We start from the raw sequence: 23,136 nt of genomic DNA on the forward strand, positions 1-23,136 counted from the left end.
CAAGGGCTATTCTATAATTTTAGAAACTTCTGATGACGTGGCAAATTGTGTTGACATGTCAACACGTGGCAGATGATGTGTCGATTGCATGGCTGACGATGTGTCGGCCTGTGGCTGATGGCGTGGCTACATGCAATGACATGTCTGATGAAGTGGTCGTCTTCAACCTCCAGACGGCGCGTGCAGCTCGTGAGGCGCGTGATCTGCTGCAGAAAATTTCAAGCAGCTCGTGAGGGCACGTTAGGATCGTCGTTTCTCTCTGACGAACTTGGTTGTTCTCTTCTCGTTGAGTAATTTCACTTGGTATTGTCAAGTTATTTGTTTGAGCAATTTTTTGAAATACCAACTTGAAGAACAGAGGCTTTGTTTATTCAAATTTTGAACCCAAGCTCTCGACTTAGAGCTCTGATACCACTTGTTGTGGTTCTCTGACCACTTTAGAGAAGAAATATGAGAAGAAAAATAAAAAGAATTCGATTACTCTCTTGGAAATAGAATACAAAACACAAACTTCTCTCTTTCGGATTCTCACGTGGAATCTCTCTCTATTTACTATCAAACTCTCTCCTGAAGTTTCAACTCTTCTCTCAAGCTCTCTCTGAAAACTTAAACACTCTCTCTCGAAGTTTACTCTCAATACTACTCACTTGGGATGATATTAAGCTTGCTCGACTTGACTTGAATATGCATGCAACGGGCCTATTTATAACCTTACTAAGTTGGTTGCATGGCCACCATTTTCAACTTCTTCTGACAGGTGCCCACAATTGTTGAGCAAATTATTTTTCGGTGTTAATTGCAGCAACCATTGTCAACAATGGTGGCTGAGCAGTCTTCACACTGTCGGTGCAGTGGTGCGGCTGGACTTCATGAGGCCTCAGTTTCATCTTCATGATGATCTTCATCAATATTTTTCATTTTTGGGCTTCTATCATCTTCTTCGTTTGTGAGGAGGGGGACGGGGACTACATTTTCTGCAGCATTATGGTGATTTAGCTGCAACTCAACATCTTCCGCAATCCTAAGCTGCTGCAATTCTTTAAGTCGAATATTTCTCTTGCGGACCGCATGCTGCCATATGAGTCGAAGAGCATCTCTCTGAATAGGCTTCATCAAGTAATCACAAGCTCCATGAATTATTCCCTTCATTATAACATTCTGTTTATCATCCGACGATGCCACTAACAAGCAAAATTTGGACCAGCATAATATTTAATAAAGGAAGAGCTTTGAAAAAATACAAAATCAACAAGGGTTGCGTGAAAAATATACGAACAAAATATACATATATATATATATATATACACAATTCTATGCTTACTTAAAGCAGGCAAATCCATCTCCAAGCCAATGATCTCAAGGAGCTTGAATCCATCCATGTTCGGCATGTGAAGATCACTTATAACTGTATCATACCTGCTTTTGTCCTCTCGAAGCAGAGAAAGAGCCTCATTTGCTAGGCGGCATTTAGCTACTGAAACTTTTTTTTAGCGCATGAACAAATTAGTATAAATTCTACTTGAATTTTCGTATACTAAATACATGCGAATTAAAGATAGAGATTTGAAAGCAAACCCTAGAAATCATTGTAAAATTAATAATGCAGGACATCAAGTAACTTCAAATTGTCTTTGAATGTAGGCATGCAAGCCGAAGACTTTAAGTTGACTAAAATTCCTTCCCGAAGAAAACGTTTTGCTCAAGGCACTAATAATATTTACTTAGGTTTATGCCTATTTATAATTGGCTGAGACGACTCCGTAAAGGAGCAGAGCATGAACCACCATTGTTGGCATGCAAACAAAGACTTTCCTTCTTTTTCCCAAAAAAATAAAATAAAATTTGGAAAAAGTTGATTTTCAAATTCAACACAAAATAAACCAAGAATTCCTTACATGAACAAATTGAAATTTCAGAATTATTGAAAACAAACCAATACCAAATTGACAGAATTAGACTGCATATAGAGAAAAGCTATGATTATATTTACATAGAGGAATTTGATAGCACGGAAAATAATAGTAACAAAAGAATTGAATGTATATAGATATGTACCTTGGTAACGCCAGGACAGAAGCATTTTTTATAATATGAATAGACAAGTTTCATCATCTTCCACAACAAGAACCCTAAGACCATATGGCAACTCCAAATTGCATTCCTCCATTCTACTATTTCTCTTTGATAATAATTTTTTTTTTTTTTTGGTTATAATCTGCGTTAAATTTGTTGTTAATTGCGCGAGTTAAGTGGAATTTATACACTTGCTGCTCCTTTTTTTCCTTCCTTTTTTTTTTAAAAAAAAATATATATATATATATATATTATTACTATTATTATTATTTTACATTTTATATTTTATTTCTGGAATACCCTCGAGTCTCTTCAACTTTGAATAGAGAAGACCAACTCTACATGCATTTAGGTTTTTCCAAATATTGGATAAACCGTCAGATAAGTTTCCTTTTGGGGTTGCTAGAGGAAGTCAAAACATCCAACGGTTGGAACAATTCACTTAAACCTATCTATAAAGCTGTATGATTCATATACGATGCCATATTTACCATAAAAATTACAACTGATAGCTCTGTATGAGTTATAAAGGGTCCCATATTTACACTAAAGGAACTCAGTTTCCAAAATATTTGAAATTAAAGCCTTTTAAGTCTAATAAGTTTGACAGTACTTCAATATGGTTAAAAAATCTTTTCAAAAGTCTATCCCTTATCAGGGGAGAAATCATGATTTAATTAAATTTAGAATTACAAATGCTTATTGGTTGATTGTCTTATCAATTGTTATTTAAATTTAAATCTAAATACTTAAAATGGAATGTAACAACCCTTAACTATTGCCATTAAAAAAATAATAATAATAACTGATTAGAGAATTTTTGACACACAAAAATTATAATCACAAATTTTTTAGCTTTTAATTATACAGGTATTTATTTTAATTTTCAATGGATCTCGCTAAATTGTTACAATAATTAAATATGAGAGAAGTTTAGGTTTGTCTAGATCTTGTCGAGGCCAAAAACATTGTTCTTGAAAGCGTTTCTTTTTTTTTTTTTTTTTTTTTTTCTCTCCTCTTCCTTCTTGAGGGACATGGATGCATTGTCAATTAGATACAATCAAAGCAGTAAGGCCCTTTTAGCGTTTAAGTTTAGGCATATTTTTCTATTGGCCTGCTTTATATTGAAAGCTAATTAAAAATAAAAAAAATTGATGAAAAAAGTCAACAAAATTGAAATCTCAAACCAAGTGCACCTTTACTGATATGTGTGAAAAAAATCCACTCTCAATGCTATCAGAAAAAATGTCACCAACACCATCAATTTACATAATGTACGGATTGAATGAAGAGAGCTCTAAGAGACTACCAAAAATTTCCCAACCGTAACGGGTCGCGTGTTGTGACTAAGCAAGTATGTTAACAACGATGTTTTTACAGAAGTATCTCCTTTAGTACGAGAAGGACCAACATGACGAAGCACATGATAACAAGTATCGTTGCACACCTCACCATTCCTCCCTCCTTCTGTGTTTTCTCTGCCTGCATTCCAAACCATTACACACTTACTCTGGCAACAATATATTAATAAATTACTTCAGCAATGTATACATTCACACACAATCTTAGATATGGTTGAAACTACATATTTTGAACCGAAAAAATAAAAATAAAAATGTAGGACTCCATTTGCGTGTAAAAAAGAGAACCTTCTGCAGTTGCTTAAAACCTTCCTCAACAGCTGTTGCGACATTCTGAATATTGTAGTCTATCCGATCAACTATGGTGCCCTGATAGAACTTCATTAGTCAGCTTTTGGTAACAACATCTATGTGACATAACAAAAAAGGTGCAGCTTTTAACCTGGTCTATCACTAGGACAGAGAGATCCTTCATGATCTGAGCAAGTTCGTTGAATGATTGCACAACCTGCAACCGGACTTATTTTTTCAATGAAAGGAAATGAATCACGAATTATTGATCTTCAAGCAAATAATCAAGTGCCTTCTGCTACCTGTTTGATCTCTCTCTCCCTTTCCACTGTGAATTGCTCACTATTTCTTAGCCTACTCAATTGCTGCTCATTGAAACCCTGGATCAACTAAGAATTAGATCATATTTAAGGAGAAATAGAAATATAAAGAAAGGCTGGATCAATAAAGCCGCCTGACTCTTGAAACCTCCGCAAAAAAAGAAAAAGCAATAAATTTGTAAATTATATATATATATATATATTGCTTATCAACTCAGACTGATATTTTCGTATTCAAGTGATCCATCTACAGTTTTGTTTTTGGCTTTTCTAAATTTTCTACAGCTAAAACAAGATTAAATAACATACCAAGTCACCAAACTCATCATCTTCCAATTGAGATCTACTACCGTTCAAGTTCATCTCCAAGTCAGCCCCATCATTTCCCTACACCACAACAATCAACGGACAAAAGATGATATTAAAAGCAGTAAATTTTACCCAGCAGAACATAATTGTTAGAAGTAAAATCTAAAGACAAGCACCGTTTATATATAATATCTACCTCATTTTGCTGCCGCAAACTTTTTAGATATGTTGATTGTTTTCTTCTGAGATCCATTGAAAGGTTCTGAAGATCAGTTGCAAGTGATCGCTGTTTGAGATTATACAAAGTTGAGTCAATGTATTAGACAGAACTAATTCATCTGTGATATAGAAAGCTAAAAATTAAATGCAACAGTACTATTTCATTTATTAACGTTAAAAGTATTCTTAAATTGGAACATTATCTACAAAAGAATTAAAAAACCAAAACAAAAACATGCTATGCCACAACAATTTTCCAAGAACATACATCGACCATCAAAACCATACCTGTACATTTTTTCTAACATTAGAATCCTCAGAGGACCCATTAGCAGGAAATTTCTGTAATCTCTTCTCTGACCTCCTCAATAACTCTGTAATCTCACGGGTAAGAGCCTCAATTGTATGTTGTTCTTCATTCCCATCTCCAAAGGAGGGCATGAGAGACCTGGCATGAGCCTTAACCAACTCAGACATCTTAATCCGAGCTTGCTGAATATTTGCAGCAATTTCGTCAGAGTAATCCACCCAAGCTGGTGGTAGACCAACTGTAAATGCATCCCTACTGCACCATGTATATGTAATTCAACAACTAAGAAGTTTTCACATTTCCCAAGCAATATAAAGAATTGCATGAATCAAGAATTTCAAAGCTACCTCACTTAATGAAAGATGGAATTCAAAAATTCACAAAAAGTAAACAGAATTCCTATACTGCATCCAGAACATAAAAAGCAAATGAGCACCTTCCAACAGATTCATGTCCAGTCTACAATTCATAAAATTAAAAATTACAACATTTGAAATACATACAGTATTTCCTTCCAAGAAAATTTCTGGTGAATATTCAATTAGTGGTTTTATACTTTTATTTCAGTGAAAATAAGCATGCCTTACTCATTTCCTACGTTGGTTTGCCTGCACGCATGGCACAGATTGATTGCAAGAAACTTCGGAAACTCTATGTCTACAACAAATTCCAACCAAACAGAAGAATAAACAGTACGGAAGTAATTTGGTGGCTTGTACATAGTAATTACATCTATATAGGTCAAAAAGTTAAGTAACCTTCAAAATTCCAACCAATTTCGTTTACCATGATGTTCTTGACGAATACAACTATTTAGATTAATTCCGACCCACATTTATTTTCCTAAACTGAAAAAAAGAAAAAATAAATAACAGAACAAATTTGACTTAAAAGAATGAACTAAGAACAAAAAATTTCAAAATTTCCTTGTACTATAATTTTCCTCAATTTTCTCAAGGACCAAACAAGAATAATAAAATGAGAATCTTTAAACAGAAAAAGAAAACTAAATGTACAAGTACCTGGAAGGACCTGGATCTTCGGTGCTAAGAGGAGCATAAGCAGACCGATTCCGATTAGAACCGAGCAGCGACGCACTCACCATTTCAATCACCGGACCGCCCGAGCCGGACGCTGAGGAGGACAAAGGAGCACGCACACTCTTCAAGGCGTCCCTGCGCTTTCTGAACTGGTATGTCTGGTTCCTCGTCGCCATGGTTAAAATATATATATATATATATATATATATATATATTTTTAACCAAAAAAAAAAAAAAGTAAAAATTAAATTCAAGTTTAAACCGAAATCTCGGTTTGTTGGATTTCCAATTGAAGAACCATAAAACGAATTTCTGAAAAGAAACTAGGGACTTTGGATTTTCATGGGAATTTGAATTAGGGTTTTGGGATCAGTCAAAAAAGAAGATGTCCTTCGACTCCTTGGTTCGTCCGCGAATCATCAAACTTCGACTTCAAGTTCTCTCTGCTACGCGCGTTTTCCGTACAAATGGTACAGCTGGGCCTGGACTAAGTGGGCCTTGGTCTAATTGGGCGGTTCATTATACACCCTCGAAACCAATAGAAGCAGGAAAAAAAAAAAAAAAACAAAACAAAAGATACACGCTGAAAAGACTATAACAACCCCGAAACCACGGAGTAAGGTGAGGTAAGGAGCGTAATTAATGGAAAAGTTGGGAGGCATAAAAATCAATAGAAGAAGGTCCACGTATGGTGGTTGAGGGCAGTTGATGATAATAAGCGGGAGTCGGGGGTCATTTTATGGAAAACGGAATACGTGTTTGCTAAGAATCCAAACCACAGAAGCGAAGGTACTTGGTCTTTTCCACATCTCTTTTTCACTCGGTTTGTGGTCTGGCCCCTAAACCCACGCGATAAATAGGCGAAGATAGAGCTTTCCCTACTGTATATTCTGTAAAATCTTCACGACCCATAAATTCTTTTTTGCCACTGGATCAATTTTCAGCTGAAGAAATTTAGCTAATTTTGCAGTTAAATTCAATGGAGGATGATGCTTGGAGCTTCGGTGTCACTTCTGCTTCAAGGAGCTATAATCCATCTATGTTGAAGTCTCACTCTGGTGGGTTGGGTTCTGTTCAATAAGACCTTTTTTTTTTTTTTTTCTATTTCTTTTTACTCTTTCTAATTCTACTTTTTGGTTCTTTGCTTTTGGTTTCGATGGGTTTTAGTTTGCATAAATTTTATGTGCTTGATGGTTTCTGAGCTTGGTTCTGGTTGTTGATGCAGATTTCTGTATCGATTTCGAGGATTTTGATGGGGATGACGATCTAAAGGTGGAATATCCGTGTCCATTTTGTTCGGAGGATTTTGATTTGGTCGGTCTCTGCTGCCATATTGATGACGAGCATCATTCAGAGGCACGGTCAGTGGTATGTATGCATTTGTTGTAAATACTGACTGGTCGATTTAGAAGAAGAAATCACTTTTCTAAAATTTTTGGTATTTATCGTTGTTGTTCATTTTTTAGGGCTTTTATTTTACTTTTTACTTTTTCATTTTTTGCTTTCCCAAAGAAGATATTGCGTTTTTCATCCATTTAGTTTTGCGTTTCCAATGATGGAAAAGCGTCAGATAACTTTCAGGGACGCAAAGATTCGGCTATGACTTTTGTACAATCTTTACACAATCGAAGAAAAGCTTATATATATACATATATATATATATATATATTATGTGAATCAGCTGTACTGGCTATTCACCATTTAGGAGTACTTTATAAGAAATCATAGGCAATTTGTCATTCCGCCCCCAGAATCTTTTTCTTTGCCAACTTATTTTTATGCTTTTTATGCGGGTAAAGCCTTCAATTAATAAATCCCATTACTTAATATCCTTGCTCTTCACCTCCTGTACACATTTCTGGTTCTTGGTATTTCTTAATGCCGTTTATGTTATCTTATGAAAAGCCATTTTCAAAAGCTTTTATGGAGGCTGTCAAAACTCTTGAAATATGACTTTCTAGATACCCTTCTTGCTTGTGGTGAGTCACTAATTTTTGCCGATAATTATTTTGGTTATGTGATATTTAATCTTTTGAGTTAAATGGTGTTGGAGAGTGGTAGAGAGAGAACAGGGGTGAATTGTGTAAGCATCTAACTTGTTTTTTGTGGCGTATGACCTGTATGTATGTATTGGTTTTGATTGTCGTCTCTTGTTTATCAAGTTTTGATTGGAATGTAATTTTGCATTTTCGGATACTTGCTTACAAGCAGCACTACTTATGCTTCCAGGTTTGTCCTGTTTGTGCTACGAGAGTGGGGATGAATATGGTCGGACACATAACGACTCAGCATGGGAACTTTTTCAAGTATCCTTTTTTTTCATTTCTAGATATAAATTATCTTATTGTTTTCTTTTCATCTTGACCTTTGAAGATTATTATACTTTTTCCCCCTTTTCAAGTTCATTATCATATTATTTTTCTGAGTAATGTTTCCTTTATTCATAGTTTTCATTTCAATGCGATCATGATTTGAGATGCGTGTTTAATTCCTTGATCTGATATTTACAGTCAGTACAAAGTAAAATTTTACAAAGTTGATTCTCAATCACCCTTTTCCTTTTCAAGGAAGGAATTGCAGGATGAACATATTCGATCACTTTTTGGATGGTCTTCTGCAGTTTCAACCTCCAAGATGGCACCTGATCCATTGTTGTCATTTCTATACAATACATCTCCCACTGACAGGTCTGAAAAAGCGCAGCCTGATTCCTCTTCTGAAGTTAGCAATGAAGAGAAAAGCTCGGATCATATATTGTTAGAAAGGTAAACCGAAACCTCAGCATCGTCTTCAAAAAGTCTCATATCTGCTCTCTTCTATTTTACTATTGATCAACTAGGAGACGTAAACTTCTTTAGCTTGCAAAGTATCAAACTTCCCATTTAAAGGAGCTTTTAAAGTAGAGACTAGTATAGATTTTGCTATTTCAAAAATAACCAGTGGGTCAAAAGATATGTCATGATGACATTTAAAAGTGAAAAAATGAAATTCATCAATATGAAATAACAGAGAAAAACAGTAATGGATTCTATAAAATACTTTTCTACAAGTTTCAGATGCATGGAAGTTTAACGAAAACCTATAAGAGATGCCAAACTGGGGGAAGCACCGTTGGAATGGTGTGAAAATTAAACATGTTTTTAGGCGTAAAGAGATGGTAAGACTCATCAAAATGAATTAGACCAAACAGCACAAAGAAAGCTCTGAAACATTTACATGCCACAGAAAGATATTTTGATTAATTGATTGCTTTCCATGTATGAGCATGGCCATTTGGTTATATTTCGTCTCTGTTTGACTATTTTCTTTTTCTGAATTGACTTGTTATGCTGTTCTATGTATTATGGGATTGTACTCATATCCAATTGTTTCTATAAGCGCAGAAATATTCAAAAATCTCCCTTATCAGACAAGGACCAAGAGGAGAAAGCTGAGAGGTGTAAGTTTGCACAGGGACTAGTATTGTCCACCATCTTTGACGATGGCTTATGAATGGGAAAACCATAACGTATCAGTGCTGGTTATCGACTTCAAAGTTTTTACAAGAGAAGCCCAGCGCTGGTTATCGACTTCAAAGTTTTTACAAGAGAAGGACTTCAAAGTTTTTACTAGAGAAGCCCAGTGCCATTGTTGTTTGTTGTAATTTGCTGATAGCTTAACAGAAATAGGTTCGATTTAGGAATTGAATGTAATGGTATTACATCTATGTTCAGTCAATTAGGCCAACAAAGAGCCAAACAATTATCTTAAATGATTTTCAAAGCTTCTGTGCAGAATGAAAATATTTTAATTTTCCTAGTTCTACAGGCTACCTATTGCTATTTCTTTTTTTTTTTTTTTTTTTTATTAAGGCCCTGATGGAAAGTGGTAAATGATAAGGTCCTTTTCTTGCACATGCTATTAGAAAAGAGGATATACTGGAAAAGCACAAGGGTGTAGTAGTATTTAGGCCTCTAGAGGAATGTCTTTTAAGATTAGCTATACCTCTGGGCGAAGTTTCCTCAATAACCACTTTTTTCGTAATGTGACATCTAATGCCATAAATGTTTTGGCTTTCTTTTCATCCTCTAGGAAATCACATGCATCTAATACAAGGTCTTCATCCATATCCTTTAATGCTTGAACTGCTTGGATTACATTTTCTATGGAGATGGAGTTTTCATCATTCTTCTTTTTATCTGATAAAGAAGAGACTGCAGTTGCCATCTCACGAAGAGCACTAGCCATTCCTTCATCTTTGTCTCGAGATCTTTTTGAAGGAGTGAGATTTGACCAGTTCTCCAATTGACGCTTGTTCTTCTGGCATGTATGAACTGCCTCAAGCACATCACCTACATTATCTTCGCTGGAAACTGATGCAGCTGGAGAATGAATACTATTTAATCCTCCACGGGACCTGGGGTTTTCCTCATTTTGATGCTCTAAGTCTTGACCAGAAGAGCAGTCTCTTTCATCAAAGCTGGAATCACATATCATACACAAATCTTTATAATATGGGATAGGTCGGGTCATAAACTGCCGTGCGTCAGTGTGAGCCTGCAAGTCATCATTTCAAAGCTTGTGGAAACTTCGTGTAATCTCTATGATAATTCTAAGGAGCTTTCAAGACCTAAGATGCCGAAGTTATCTGTTTTGTATTCCATTGCATGAAAGCCTAAAACAACTAACAGTTTTAAATCCATATAATCAACTGTGAATAGAATCGAGATACAATCATTCTGACAAAGCAAGCAATGCCATGTCAAGATGAAAGATGCAGGCCGTGTCCATCATCAGATTTTATTAAAACCGACAAATTAAATAAACTAAAGACTTTTGAGTTCAAATTTACTGAATGGAAAGAGTAGTTTTCATGGAAAAGGTATGCGATGTGAGGGTCTTTAGTGCAGTAAACATGCTCTGAACTTTGTATAAAAGCATACCTTGATATAATCTTGCCAGACATAATCATCAGCGGTCACCATTTGCCGCATATCATCCCAAACAAATCCATCCAATTCAAGTAGATTTTTTATCACATTGTATTGCCTTCTCAGGGTTTTGTATCGATTTTTAAGAACATCCATGTCATAATTGAAGCCAAACTTGGCATTGAACAATGTAATCATCTCCATCCATGCTTGTTTGCGGAATACACCGTCGATCCGGCCACCATTACGCACTTGATCAAGCATAAGGTCAATGAAATACCGGTCCATAGGTGGCTGCCAATAAGTTCTGGAACGATTTCCCAAGGAGGTTCCAGTCGCTTTAGGCACAGTCTGTGGGGCAACATCAACATCTTTCTCTAACATGGAGATTCCATAATCTTCATCAATTATAATTTCATGAAGTGCATGTGCCTCTCCATCACCAACATTCCTTGGTTGCGAGGCCATAGTTGTTTCATTCTCACATGAAAGCAACTGCTCCTCCGGCACATTATCACCTGTTTATACGCATCACCAATTGGTGTGGCAGCAGATTAGACCTCTCAACATAACTGTCACTAACTTTAATGGTGGCATAAATCCAGAGCATTTTACCTTTTTGTTCAGTGACTGCATCTCTATATATCAAACATAAGTCGCTGTAATAAGGGATTGTTTTTATTCTGAAGGAACGAGTATCAGGGTGTGCCTGCAAGTATAATCCATAATAAGCCTATAGAGGTGTTATGGAGGGAGGGAGGGAAGGAAATAACTATAACAAAAATTATTAGATACCGCACCCGGATATATTCATCCCAAACGTTATTATCTGCAGTCACCATTTGCCGCGTTTCATCCCAGCTAAAGCCTTTCTGGTCAAGGAGATTTTTTACAGCCTTGTAAAGATTCCTTAGAGTTTTGTGCCGATTCTTCAGAACATCTTTCTCATACTGAAACTTGAACTTTGTATTGAACAAGGAAGTCATATGCTTCCATGCACGTTTGCTGAATAAGTGATCATCAAATTTATTCCCTTTGCTAACCTGCTCTAGCATTAGATCAATGAAATATCGATCCATTTCCGGTGTCCATACCGTTCTCAGTCGATCACTACCAGTTCTGGCTTGAATACCCATACTTCTACAATTCAAGAAAAAGGTCACTTTGAGTATATCAATCACAGTTACACAACATTTACAATAAATATCACAATCGTATTTCGTCTTTTCACCAGATTAACTGACGATCCCATCACAATTTCTCAATTTATGATCTTACTCAATATAGAAAACAAAGCAACAAAGTGAAAACAAGATTGGACTTTCTTTAAATTTATGCTATTTAAGAATCAGCTGGAACCAATGCATATTAGAGATGCTATGAAACGGTATAACAAAATAAGTTTGTGAGAACTTTACGGACAAAATGCAGCTGATCAATTACTTATGTAGTCTGACAAACAACAATACAAACTACTTGCAGCACCCAAAAAAAGCTTAACCGGTTTTACTTAATTCAGGAACTAATATATCATGTCCAAACAGTTCAAAATAATGCTCAAAGCAAAATGGAACAGGAGAAGTGGAAAATCCAAATATACATAAAAATAATAATAATAATAATAATAATAAAAAAGAAAAGAAAAAACCAACATTCCCTAATAATATTATTTTCATCCCAGAAAATTTGCCCGCAATTTTCAGCGCAAGAACAGAAAGACAAGAGCAATATTCAGTAAATTTACCCTAAAAACCTCAAAGAAAGGAAGCAAAACAGCGAAAGCAACAAACTTTAAGACCAAACAACGAACATCTTAGAAAACCAGATGACAGAAACCAGTTCCACGAGCAAATTTGAAGAATATGATGGTAAGGAAATTTGAAGAGTATGATTGATAAGGGTGAGGAGAGAACCAGGAAAGCATTGCTTAAAAATAAACCTTGGAAACGATGGAGAGGACGTAGAACTAATTGTGAATTGAGTGCGCTTCTGCAAGTTCAGGGATAAGGTTTTCCAGGATAAGGTTGAACTTGAAACTGCTTCGCGATTAGAACGCTATGCTAATCCCCGCCCGTAACATGACTCTAACCCTAACAAGGCTACCAATGGCATTTACGATAGCCCAATCAGGACCCAAGATTTTTCCGCCAGATCTGGGGTCCCAATTTTTTCCTATCTTAAAGAGCATCTCCGCTAACTTTATGATTGTTGTTAGGGTGAATCCTCATATTATAATTTGATCTTTTATGTTCAAAAAACATCTTCAACCTCCTTTATGATTTCAAAAATTTATCATTTTTTTATCTTTTATTATTTTATTCACGTTTTTTAAATTTATATAACTCACATTTTTATAGGTGATAGTTGAAACTTTTAAAATTTAAAAGATTAAATTATTATTAGTGTAAACCTTAAAAAGATTTAGATGTAATATTCCTTTATTATGTGGCATAAAAGTTGACAAAATTTCCAATTTATATAGTATAAATATTTATTTGATATATATTCAATCAAAAAACTTTTCTCTAATTATATCAAAATATCAATTAATGAATAATATGTTTATATCTATATATAAATAATAATAATAATAATAACAATAGATAATAATTTTTTACTTTATTTTTTCATGACTCCAAAAAAAGTTCTATTTTTTCCTCTTTAAAAAAAAAAAATTGACAAAAACTGTTTTGTGGAGTCACATTGTCCAATAGACTTTTAGGATCCAAGAATATTTATGATAATGATTTTAAGCATATAATGCCACTTGTTTTGAACATGTTTAACAGTTTGTCTCTCATTTGAAAATTTGGAAACATTATAGATAATAGTCACCAAGTTGTTTAATTACAATTTAATTAAATATAATTTTATTTTGTGTCCAAAGGTTAGGGAAATTGCCATGTCATATGTCAACGTATAGTTTTGTTGTATTTGTAAAAAATTTAAGAAATTGTTAGGTGTAAGAGCATACGCTTTTAGAGATACTAAAATATTTATTAATTTATTTGTTAAATAACATGTGTTAAAATATTATTGGTTGGCATATTCACATAATCTAAATATAAATAATTAAATTAAATTTTTAAATAAAAAAATAAATTAAAAATAATAATTAATTAAATATTATCATATCATCCACTATATCATTTATTCAACAAATTTAATAAATGTTTTAATAAATTTAATATTATTGTTTTTATATCAATACTAAGGATTTTTCCACTGATCAATGGATCACGGATTGATTAGTAAATATTTTAATAAGTTTAACATTATTGTTATTATATAAGGACTAAGACTTTTTCCGTCAATCAGTGGACCAAGGATTCATTATTTTAAGATCAGAAAACAGATAAATAATTCATTTCTAAACTTTGTTTTTAAGACTTAACTTTGCTTTATCTCGTTAAGTTTAAGCTTTTGTTGAATCTATTCAGCCAATAAAAAAAAATAATAATACATATATATATATATATATAAAATTATAAAAAATAAAAAATAAACATTGCTTTTATGGAATCAAACTAACCAATTAATTCTTTAAAATGCTGACCTTCTTATTGAACAATTCTTCCAAATGCTCACCAAGCAATCATAAATGTACTTGACTAATGCATGTTTTTTCATTTATTGATTTATTTATTTTTAGTTATTTAAGTATTTAATCCCGTTCTGGATTATTTTACTTTGTAAATATGCTTTGCAATTTGCATACTCCAAAATTGCACATATAATTAGAGTACATATTGCAAAAAACACGTATGCGTATATTTGGTTAAGCCACTGCCAGAATTTTTTCCAATATTTTTGACAAAGTTATCAAATGTTTGTAAAAATAAAGCTGCACTGACAACATAGGATGGACAACAATTTACCAAACCCTTGAGATGGTATAAAACTTATCCGCCGCATACACAATAAAGCAAGCGAGAGGCCAAGCAGAAAGCACGTTGCCAGTTGCAGTTGCAGTTTACTCATGCATGGACTGCAAATAAAACAAACTGTACGCCTGCCTGCTCTTCATACCCTGCCACCGGGTGCTGGTTCCATCACCGGCATCCATTTTTGCTCACTAAGCCTGAAAACAGATAGGAAGCACTTGTTTTCCTCTCCAAATCATGTGGCCATTGCTGCTTCTTTTGTAGAGAAACTTACAAAATTATATGGACGACAAGGCAGAAAAACCAAGCTGGATGGAAGGAGAGGATAGTTTGTAAAGCAAAGGCACTTTATCTTTTCAAAACATTTCATTCCAAAACTCATCCCCTGTAAACTTCCTGCCTATATGGAAGAACCTTTTGGACACACCTGCAACTATTATCTCCCCAGAGAACTGTGGGAAACAAAAAACTGGAAATCAGGGAGATTAACCTGCAAACGCCGCAGCCAGTTGTCAGCAGCCTGCAACAGCGAATTTGCTTGCTGCCATTCATGAGCTTCACTGGGAGTCAATATCGAACCTCTCAACTTATAGGAGGCAAGGCCAAACACAGGCACAGAAACTTTTGTATATGTATCAACACCATATACCTTCCTGCCATTAGGAGCATGTAACTGTGGCTGAATTTTGCCTGTGGCAAATCACAAAAAGATGGGGCAAATTATTGCTCATAAGGGCAAAAAGGACTGATTGATCATTTGTGTATGTAAATGTGTGTGTGTGTGTGTGTGTGTGTGTGAGAGAGAGAGAGAGAGAGAGAGAAAGGGATATATACTTCTAGAATGTGTTGACAAAGAATGAAATGTTAGAAATGATGCATCCAGACTTTGTAGTGTTGGGCCCACAGGTATTCTGTATATTGGATACCTGCAATCAGATCTCAAGTTATAAATAAACTCAAAACATCATAATATTAGGGGAATAAATAACAAAACAGTTATTGAGAACATTACCAAGCCACAGAGACCCAACTAGCAGGTAGTAAGTCACAGCTTCTATACATCCTGAGCTCTGGAAACTGAGATGCAAGATTTGAAATCTGCCAGCATTGGTGATGGGGGCAAATAACAAAGCCAAAAACATCTAAATCAGGAGAAAAGGAAAAAGTAGAAAGATCTCGACATGTTAAATCACTATGAAAATGGACTTACCTTATCGTATAAAGGTTGACGATGATGTGGTTGTTCTTGTTCAAAATATTCAAAAATGAGCAGCCCAGGTGGGTTGTGAACCTCAGTTTCATCACTAGATGAACTCGTAGGATGTTTATCTCTCAACGTAATTCTGCTCAATCTCTGTGAATTTAAATTCATGAGGTTGTGCTGAACCCAGACCCCATCAACACCTTTCACTCTTCTTTCTGCTTCACAGTCACTGCTGCCAGCACTACTTGTCTCCCTTGACGACTCTGCATCACTATCATCACCAGGTCTCCTGACAAAAATATCAATTCAAACATTACAGAGAAAAAAGGAACAAATAAAGCACATTACTGAAAATTATTCTCCACAGTACAAAAAGAGTCGAAGAGAGAACCATCCAGACCCACCATGAATTTCTTTTCAAAATAAGGTACTATTGAGATAGAACTTGAGAGGGAATTGAAGTTAACCCTTTTGAGAGCATAAATGCTCTAATATTTTTGAATGATACCCCTGCTTTCTCTACTTATTTATCCATTTTGAAACCATAAAGGCAAAGGGGCCTCCTCTTTATTTCTTATAAGTGATAACCCAAACAAAAGTGAGTGGTGATTGTGAAATCATGCAACCATCAGAGATGATTGTGCCTCAAGAAAAAGCACATGTGAAAAAATGACAACTGCATCTAGCAAGCTCACAGCATGGGCCCTAGCTTTCAAAGGATCATGAAGATATACACATAACAAGAATTCAAGTACAAACGAAGGCACTACTTAATAAGGCAGAATTCCTTATCATAAAATCCATCTTAGCTAGGAAGGAAGATGTTAATTTGAGTCACATAGAAAAAATCAATGGGCAACATGTTAATGTACTGTTTTTACGATTAATGGATGTCAGAGAGCTCAGCTCCATTGAAATTAAAACTAAATAAAAAAGTTATACATGACAAGGTAATATAGGCCTTCTTTTAGGTAAATAAGGTAATATATGGTTTTTATGGGAGATAAAGTAATACATGCTTTGCTTCTATAGAGTTCTTCGTTTTAAATGTAGTGATGAAGAAACATAAGTTCTTAATTTTGAATACTGTAATGAAGAATAAATTACCAATAGAATGCTGAACATGTAACTGACAGCAACTCAAATGAACAACCTTGCACTCTTCTACATCTATATTAGAGAGAAATATAAATAATATGATGACCCACCTCCTAACAGCTTAAGCTTTTGGAAGAAGTGGTAATTCAACTTGATGCATGCAGGCATAAGGAGAGAGTTTGAATAGGGAATAATTTAGAAATAAAAATAATAATAATAACAATAATGTGGAGAGTGAGAGAGAGAGAGAGAGAGAGAGAGTTTATAGAGCATTACTTAACTAAGACAATTAATAAATGCAAAGAGTGCAAATAAGCTCACCTCAACCTATGTGGGTCTATGTACAACTGCATACCCGATAACAAAGGTACATAATACTGTCTGACAGAATCATTTCCATTCAATAACAATGGGACTCCCACGCCGTACACACTCCACTCTCTGAAAGACTCCCATAGATCCCCAAGACAAAAATATGGGTGCACATCAGCTTCACGAGTTCTTCTTCCCCTTATTCTTGCCTGAGGTGTCAAAAAGCCATCAATTGACAATATGTAAAATTAGTTATAAATAGAGAATTCAATAAAGAATATGTCACCAAAGGAAGGGAAAAAAAAAAAAAAAAAAAAGACAAAATCATAATTCAAGAATTCAGCTGAGCTTTTTGATATTTCTCATTCCACCATATGAAGAACCATGGCCTCCAAACTACTATATTCAGTTAACTGAAAATTGGAACAGAAAAAGAAAATAAGAGACAAAAAATCCCAATACCTATAGTTACATTACTTCTAGACCGTGGAAGAAGTAAGAGAATATTTCTGGATCAAATAAATAAAACTCAACTTAAGCTAAATTAAACTCTGCGTTTATTGCAGAAGAATTGGGGTGGATGAGGATCACATTAGTCCTTCTATGCCAAACTAGTTGGAACTTTCGAGACAATTTCTTTCCTTCAGCACTCTACGATATCTAAACCATACTTAGCATTGCATATGCTCCTCTATTTGGTTTGTGTAAAAAAATATAAGTGCATAAATCAATTAAACAGGTAAGAAAGCTGAAATTTTCCATATCTCAGCCTGAAAAAGTAAAACTTTCTTCAAACTGATATTGCACTTTCGACTTTACTGGCTGAACTAAACTTCAAATCCCCATAAAATTTAGAGCTCAATTAACTCTTTTTTTTTATTATTATTATTATTATTATTATCTATTCTACCAAACATTTTTAAACAGTAAACAACTAGACCCCAGAAACAAGCGCGGCTTCAGTAATGCAAAGTGCCTCCTCATGCCTCATCTACTTTCCAATCGAACAAAAGTTCAAAGTAGTCCCAGAAAATTTTGGGATTAATATATATATATATATATATATATTCTTTTTTACAATACAACATTCTGGTAACCAAAACGGAACCACAAATTTAAAACTACCTCGGAAAAGAGCTGAGCTGGAACAAAGGGAGTGACCGATTCCATTAACCGATCCAAATTAGTCAAACTAACATTTCTCGGGGGAGAAGACGAGCAAACAGAGTTGGGTCTAGACAATGTCGACTCATCCGAGTCGGTCCGAGTCTCCACCTCGGCCGGGTCGACTCGGGTATCCGGCCTCTGAAGCTGTTTCTGCAACTGTTGCTGTTGCAATAGCAGCTGCTGATGCCTCCGAACTGGCGGCGGGTTGTAAAACCTGTCGGTGCCGTGGGTCCGACTCACCGCGAAGCCTCCAGAGTTGGACATTACGGTAAATTCACGTGAAATTTGGGGATCAAAGATACAGTGATTGAAGACCGACACAGAGACAAGGGGTATTGGAATTGAAAATTGAGGTAGTGAATTGGGGGACAGAAAGTAATTATAGGGAGATGTGTTCAAAAGGCCATAAGTGTGTGTGTGTGAGAGTATGCTCTGTGTTTTTTTTTTTTTTTTTGGATGAATTGGGAGGAGGAAGCAAAAAGTCGTAGTGTGAATAGGGGGAAGATGATGAAAAGGCAGGCCTCGGTTTTATGTTTGGCAAAATTATCGCGTCCCCGCATTTGAACAATTTTGTGTCTGTAAAATGGCTAAACTGGCCTCCTCATCTTCAATTGACATTTGTCGCCCTTCCATCTCAAACTAATTACTCCTACTCTTCATCATAAATTTCCCTAATAAATTAAAAAATCCATCAATTAAACAATTAATAGAGATTCGAATTTGGAATATTATCTAAGAAAACAGTATAAAAGAATTTTATTTTTTTTTTTTACTTACAAGTTGACTGAACTTAATATTGGTGCCAATTATGATTGTTCACTTTTTATGGATTTATACAAATAGTAAGAACAAAATGTAATATATTTCCTGTTTGTAAGTGAGATAGTTATTTAGAAAAATATATTGTCAATCACATAAATGTTTTTAGCAATCCCTAAGATGATAGTAAAAGCTCAACTTGAAAAACAAAACGTAGAATTTAGTAAGATCTATAACTCATAGCTTGAAAATGTATACTTTTGAAGAATATATACAGGGTTGTTTCTATGAAATTGGTCTATTGGGTTTAGGCACCTGATTACCTGATCAGACAATGTGAATTTGTAAGCTTGAATTTGCTACAAGTCTCACAAACAAAATCATACACAAATGTCAAATTTCGACAGATGAAAGTTAAACCATTCGTGAATGAAAGTTTACTTTTTACTTATGTGTTCAGAATTCAACTTCCGTCCTTAAAGAAGGAAAATTGGAAACAGATTACAAATATAGAAAGTTCTAACAAAAAGATAAAAAGAAAATGAAATTACCAAAAAAAAAAAAAGATTAAAAGAAAAAGAAAAACAATTGTGGAAGGAAAAGAAAGGATAGGGATATTTTGGTAAGTGAACCTTGAATGGCATATTCTGTAAAAATAGCTTGGCCTTTCATTGTACATCCTGGCAGTTTCCGGGAAATGAACTATTCAGGGAAAGAGGGCCAAATTCACACAATTTTTACATTTTTCTTATCTTTGTGTAACAACACTCAATTTGTACATAAACAAGCCAGTTATTCTATCTGAAATGCATGTTGTAAATGTAAAATGAGTACCGGGTCAAAGTTGTCTTTCCAGATGCAATCTGTTGACAAATCCGCGATGTTGACAAATATGATGGAAAAGACTTTGCTTATAGGAATAGGTGAGACATGAGGCTGTTCAATTGGAAGTAAAATTACAAGAATCCCCACAAATATACCCCGATTAAACCTTCAAAGTTCCTAGTCAAATTTTGACTTAATGAAACCGGAAGGAAATATATATGATTTCGATATTGAAATCTATAAATAACCAACCAATCACTTTGCCACTGCACTGTTTCCGGAGAAACCAAGGGTACAAGAGTTGAAACTTATAAACTAAAAAATATGCTTTCAATATTGCATAAATTTATAATTAAAACAATTTTAAAATTTAGAATTCACATAATCATATGAATAATCATATATGACACAAAATATGCTTTCAATATTGCATAAATTTATAATTAAAACAATTTTAAAATTTAGAATTCACATAATCATAGGAATAATCATATATGACACATACTTTAAATCACTGGTTAAAAACTTATTACCTGATCCGATTCTTCCTCTCTGTTCTATCAAATTTAACAGCAAAAAATTTAGATAAATGCAGTTGATAGAATAAACTTTGATTTATTTAAATTGCTTTTTCTTTAGACCAAATAAGACTTAATTATTATTATCATCCCATATTTGTTAAACAAGTTCAATAATCGGATATAAACTTTTTGATATTATAGAGAAATAGAGAAAAACGTAAAACCGATCCAACCAAAAAATTCCCATAAAAAAAAATTAACTATAAAAATCTTACCACAAATTTCACTTACATTTAATCCGGGACTTAATCATATTTGTAAAACCATAAACAAAGATAATGTGGATAAATTATTTGAGAAATGTGCTTGGATTCAATACTTGTAATTATAGTGGTAAATCAACTTTTATCCTTACAACATACGGGGTAATATATATATATATATTTAAAAAGAAAAAAGGTTTTATAACATTTATTTTTTTAAGAAAAAAATAGAGTTTTTATCCTAATAAGTTTGGTCATAAGTATATTTCAATTTTATTAGAAAATTGAAAAAAAAAAATATTTATTCTATTTTTGGTTTTATAAAAAAAAAAAAAGAAAAATATGTTTTACTTTTATGTTATTTTCAACTTTATGTCACTAGGGTATCGGATAAATCTTCTTTTTTTTTTTTTTTCTTCTTCTTCTTCTAGCCCTAAAAGCTATTAGGGTTAATATTAAAGGTTTTCGATCTTAAATAAGAATTTTGATAGTTATTTAAGATTGCTAGGAATCCAATATTTTTGAAGACTTTGGAATTTATAAACAAATTTTGAAGCATAGGAAGAAAGATCCTAAATCTTTCAAGTGATCAAGGTTTGTTTTCTGATTTTTTTATGTTACATGATATTATTTGAGATGTTTTAGGATTATGGAAGTATTGATTAAGGTTGAATTGAAGAGTTGTTGTTGAAACCCTAATCAGAAATTTATTTGGGATCTGTACAGAGTGATTGTTCGAATTTATTTAAAATATTTAAAAGTTTATTTTGGCACTAAACTTTTTATAAATGAAAAAAGACATGTTTATGATTCAGTAGAAATTTATTTGGGGCGATTTGTATTTGTTTTCAATTTATTACGAAATTTTGAATTTATACATTTTGTCTGTTTTTTTCTGTGCGATTTCAGTATAGCTCATATGTAAAAATTTCAAAATCGATCCAAAAGAAATTATTTTTATCTAAAAATTTGTATACTTTATTATCCGTATTTCTAATATTAGTATAAAAAAATTTAGCTTCAAATTCGTTATATTTTGGCCATGGTGATTTTCTGAGTTACTTACATCCATCTGTCTTAATTTATTTTTTGGTCCATTTAATAAAGAATAAAATTCGATTTAAAATAGTTTTCGATCTCTATTTGACCTAATAATTTTTATATAGCATTATTACTATATATAGTTAAATTATGTAAAATATTACTGCTTTTGGAAAGGTATTTTATTTTTAATGAATCTTTGCATAGACGGGTTTCCCTGTGAAGTGCTGATTTACAGTTTCTGTCAATTAGTTACTAAATTTAATTTGACCATGTTTTCGATCTTTTTTTGGCTTTTAAAATTTTATAGGAGTATATAAGTGTGTCTAGTTTTAATCTGTAAATTTTCAAATAAATACAAGATAAACAAATTGAATATTGAATCAAAGTTTCTGAAAATCTAATAGTTTCATTATTTTCTTTGTTAATTTTTTAATGAGTATTGAATGGTTTTTAATTATTATTTTATGAAATTTTTTTAATCACAGTTACTTATGTATGTGTACAGTACTCTTATAATTTTTCAGATTTAGATGGTGCTGTTTGAATAAGGAATTTAATTATTGTTTAGAGACTGTTTATGAATTAATAGGTTTTTATTCAGCTTCTGGTAATTTGATATTGTTCTAAGCTTATAATTTTAAGATTTGGGGCTTAAGCTATGATGATCTTATGGTATCAACTCTTATTCATTTTGTTTGAATTTAAAAGCTTGATTATGAGATTTATACGTAAGATAATTATGGTAATGATGGTCCTGTTTTATATTGATAAGAGACTATTGGTATTATTCATAGATTGTTAATCTTTTGTAGACTTTGCTGATCAAGGTAAATTATTGGACTTTTTAAAACTGAAACAATTGCAAATATGTACTTATGTTATTGATTTATTATGTTTTCTTAAGTTTATGTTTTATGAAATATACATGTATTGTACAAAAAAATTATTGGATTATTGATATATGTGTTTTTGCTCTGGTTGTTGGTGTTTAGTAGGCATTTATGGATATGTTATGATATGTTTTTGGGTGTTTAGATGAATTATGTAAGGATATTTCTTAGTGATTTATGGTTCTTTACCTTCGGGTTTAGATATATTGTTTCATATGGGAGGATCTACTGATGATCATAGTAGGGATATGACTCATACCTTCAGGTGTGAGTGTTTATTTTTAAAATTTATTTTTTCCCACTTGTTACATGCCTTACACACGAGTTTATTTGGAT

The 23,136-nt window shown here is 33.4% G+C and overlaps 4 protein-coding genes across 13 annotated transcripts; 1 reads left to right on the forward strand and 3 right to left on the reverse strand.

Annotated features, from left to right (window-relative positions):
* Positions 1 to 3,246: 3,246 nt before the first annotated feature.
* Positions 3,247 to 6,509, reverse strand: LOC107426296 (tlg2p-like protein a). 5 transcript variants are annotated; one of them, XM_048480349.2, is made up of 9 exons: positions 5,906 to 6,075; positions 5,471 to 5,540; positions 4,862 to 5,135; positions 4,551 to 4,640; positions 4,355 to 4,432; positions 4,028 to 4,105; positions 3,877 to 3,942; positions 3,723 to 3,803; positions 3,247 to 3,555 (listed from the first exon to the last, which is right to left on the reverse strand). In XM_048480349.2, exons 1-9 carry the CDS (start codon positions 5,940 to 5,942, stop codon positions 3,448 to 3,450), a joined length of 882 nt encoding a protein of 293 aa, XP_048336306.1. In that variant the 5' UTR covers positions 5,943 to 6,075; the 3' UTR covers positions 3,247 to 3,447. The 5 variants fall into 5 exon arrangements, with proteins under 5 accessions (XP_048336306.1, XP_048336304.1, XP_048336307.2 ...); XM_048480347.2 differs by having other exon boundaries at positions 4,862 to 5,138; XM_048480350.2 differs by lacking the exon at positions 5,471 to 5,540 and having other exon boundaries at positions 4,862 to 5,021; positions 5,906 to 6,509.
* Positions 6,510 to 6,719: 210 nt separating this feature from the next.
* LOC107426349 (protein DEHYDRATION-INDUCED 19 homolog 5) lies at positions 6,720 to 9,721 on the forward strand. Of its 2 annotated transcripts, none has more exons than XM_016036499.4 (5): positions 6,720 to 6,981; positions 7,149 to 7,291; positions 8,153 to 8,229; positions 8,491 to 8,688; positions 9,307 to 9,721. In XM_016036499.4, the coding sequence occupies exons 1-5, from the start codon at positions 6,903 to 6,905 to the stop codon at positions 9,413 to 9,415; spliced, it is 606 nt and encodes a 201-aa protein (XP_015891985.1). In that variant the 5' UTR covers positions 6,720 to 6,902; the 3' UTR covers positions 9,416 to 9,721. The 2 variants fall into 2 exon arrangements, with proteins under 2 accessions (XP_015891985.1, XP_015891984.1); XM_016036498.4 differs by having other exon boundaries at positions 6,722 to 6,981; positions 8,434 to 8,688.
* Positions 9,722 to 9,838: 117 nt separating this feature from the next.
* On the reverse strand, positions 9,839 to 13,074 carry LOC107426347 (L10-interacting MYB domain-containing protein). 5 transcript variants are annotated; one of them, XM_016036496.4, is made up of 5 exons: positions 12,773 to 13,074; positions 11,634 to 11,970; positions 11,449 to 11,542; positions 10,846 to 11,351; positions 9,839 to 10,459 (listed from the first exon to the last, which is right to left on the reverse strand). In XM_016036496.4, the coding sequence occupies exons 2-5, from the start codon at positions 11,967 to 11,969 to the stop codon at positions 9,902 to 9,904; spliced, it is 1,494 nt and encodes a 497-aa protein (XP_015891982.3). In that variant the 5' UTR covers position 11,970; positions 12,773 to 13,074; the 3' UTR covers positions 9,839 to 9,901. The 5 variants fall into 5 exon arrangements, with proteins under 5 accessions (XP_015891982.3, XP_015891980.3, XP_048336301.2 ...); XM_016036494.4 differs by having other exon boundaries at positions 11,634 to 11,973; positions 12,773 to 13,073; XM_048480344.2 differs by lacking the exon at positions 12,773 to 13,074 and adding an exon at positions 12,644 to 12,767 and having other exon boundaries at positions 11,634 to 11,973.
* Positions 13,075 to 14,582: 1,508 nt separating this feature from the next.
* LOC125424337 (uncharacterized) lies at positions 14,583 to 19,038 on the reverse strand. The gene is made up of 6 exons (XM_048481501.2): positions 18,457 to 19,038; positions 17,341 to 17,540; positions 15,928 to 16,210; positions 15,730 to 15,815; positions 15,552 to 15,643; positions 14,583 to 15,407 (listed from the first exon to the last, which is right to left on the reverse strand). The coding sequence occupies exons 1-6, from the start codon at positions 18,760 to 18,762 to the stop codon at positions 15,154 to 15,156; spliced, it is 1,221 nt and encodes a 406-aa protein (XP_048337458.2). The 5' UTR covers positions 18,763 to 19,038; the 3' UTR covers positions 14,583 to 15,153.
* Between the last annotated feature and the right edge of the window lie 4,098 nt (positions 19,039 to 23,136).

This window comes from Ziziphus jujuba, chromosome 9 (assembly GCF_031755915.1).
Source record: "Ziziphus jujuba cultivar Dongzao chromosome 9, ASM3175591v1".
In the NCBI taxonomy this organism is placed as follows: domain Eukaryota; kingdom Viridiplantae; phylum Streptophyta; class Magnoliopsida; order Rosales; family Rhamnaceae; genus Ziziphus; species Ziziphus jujuba.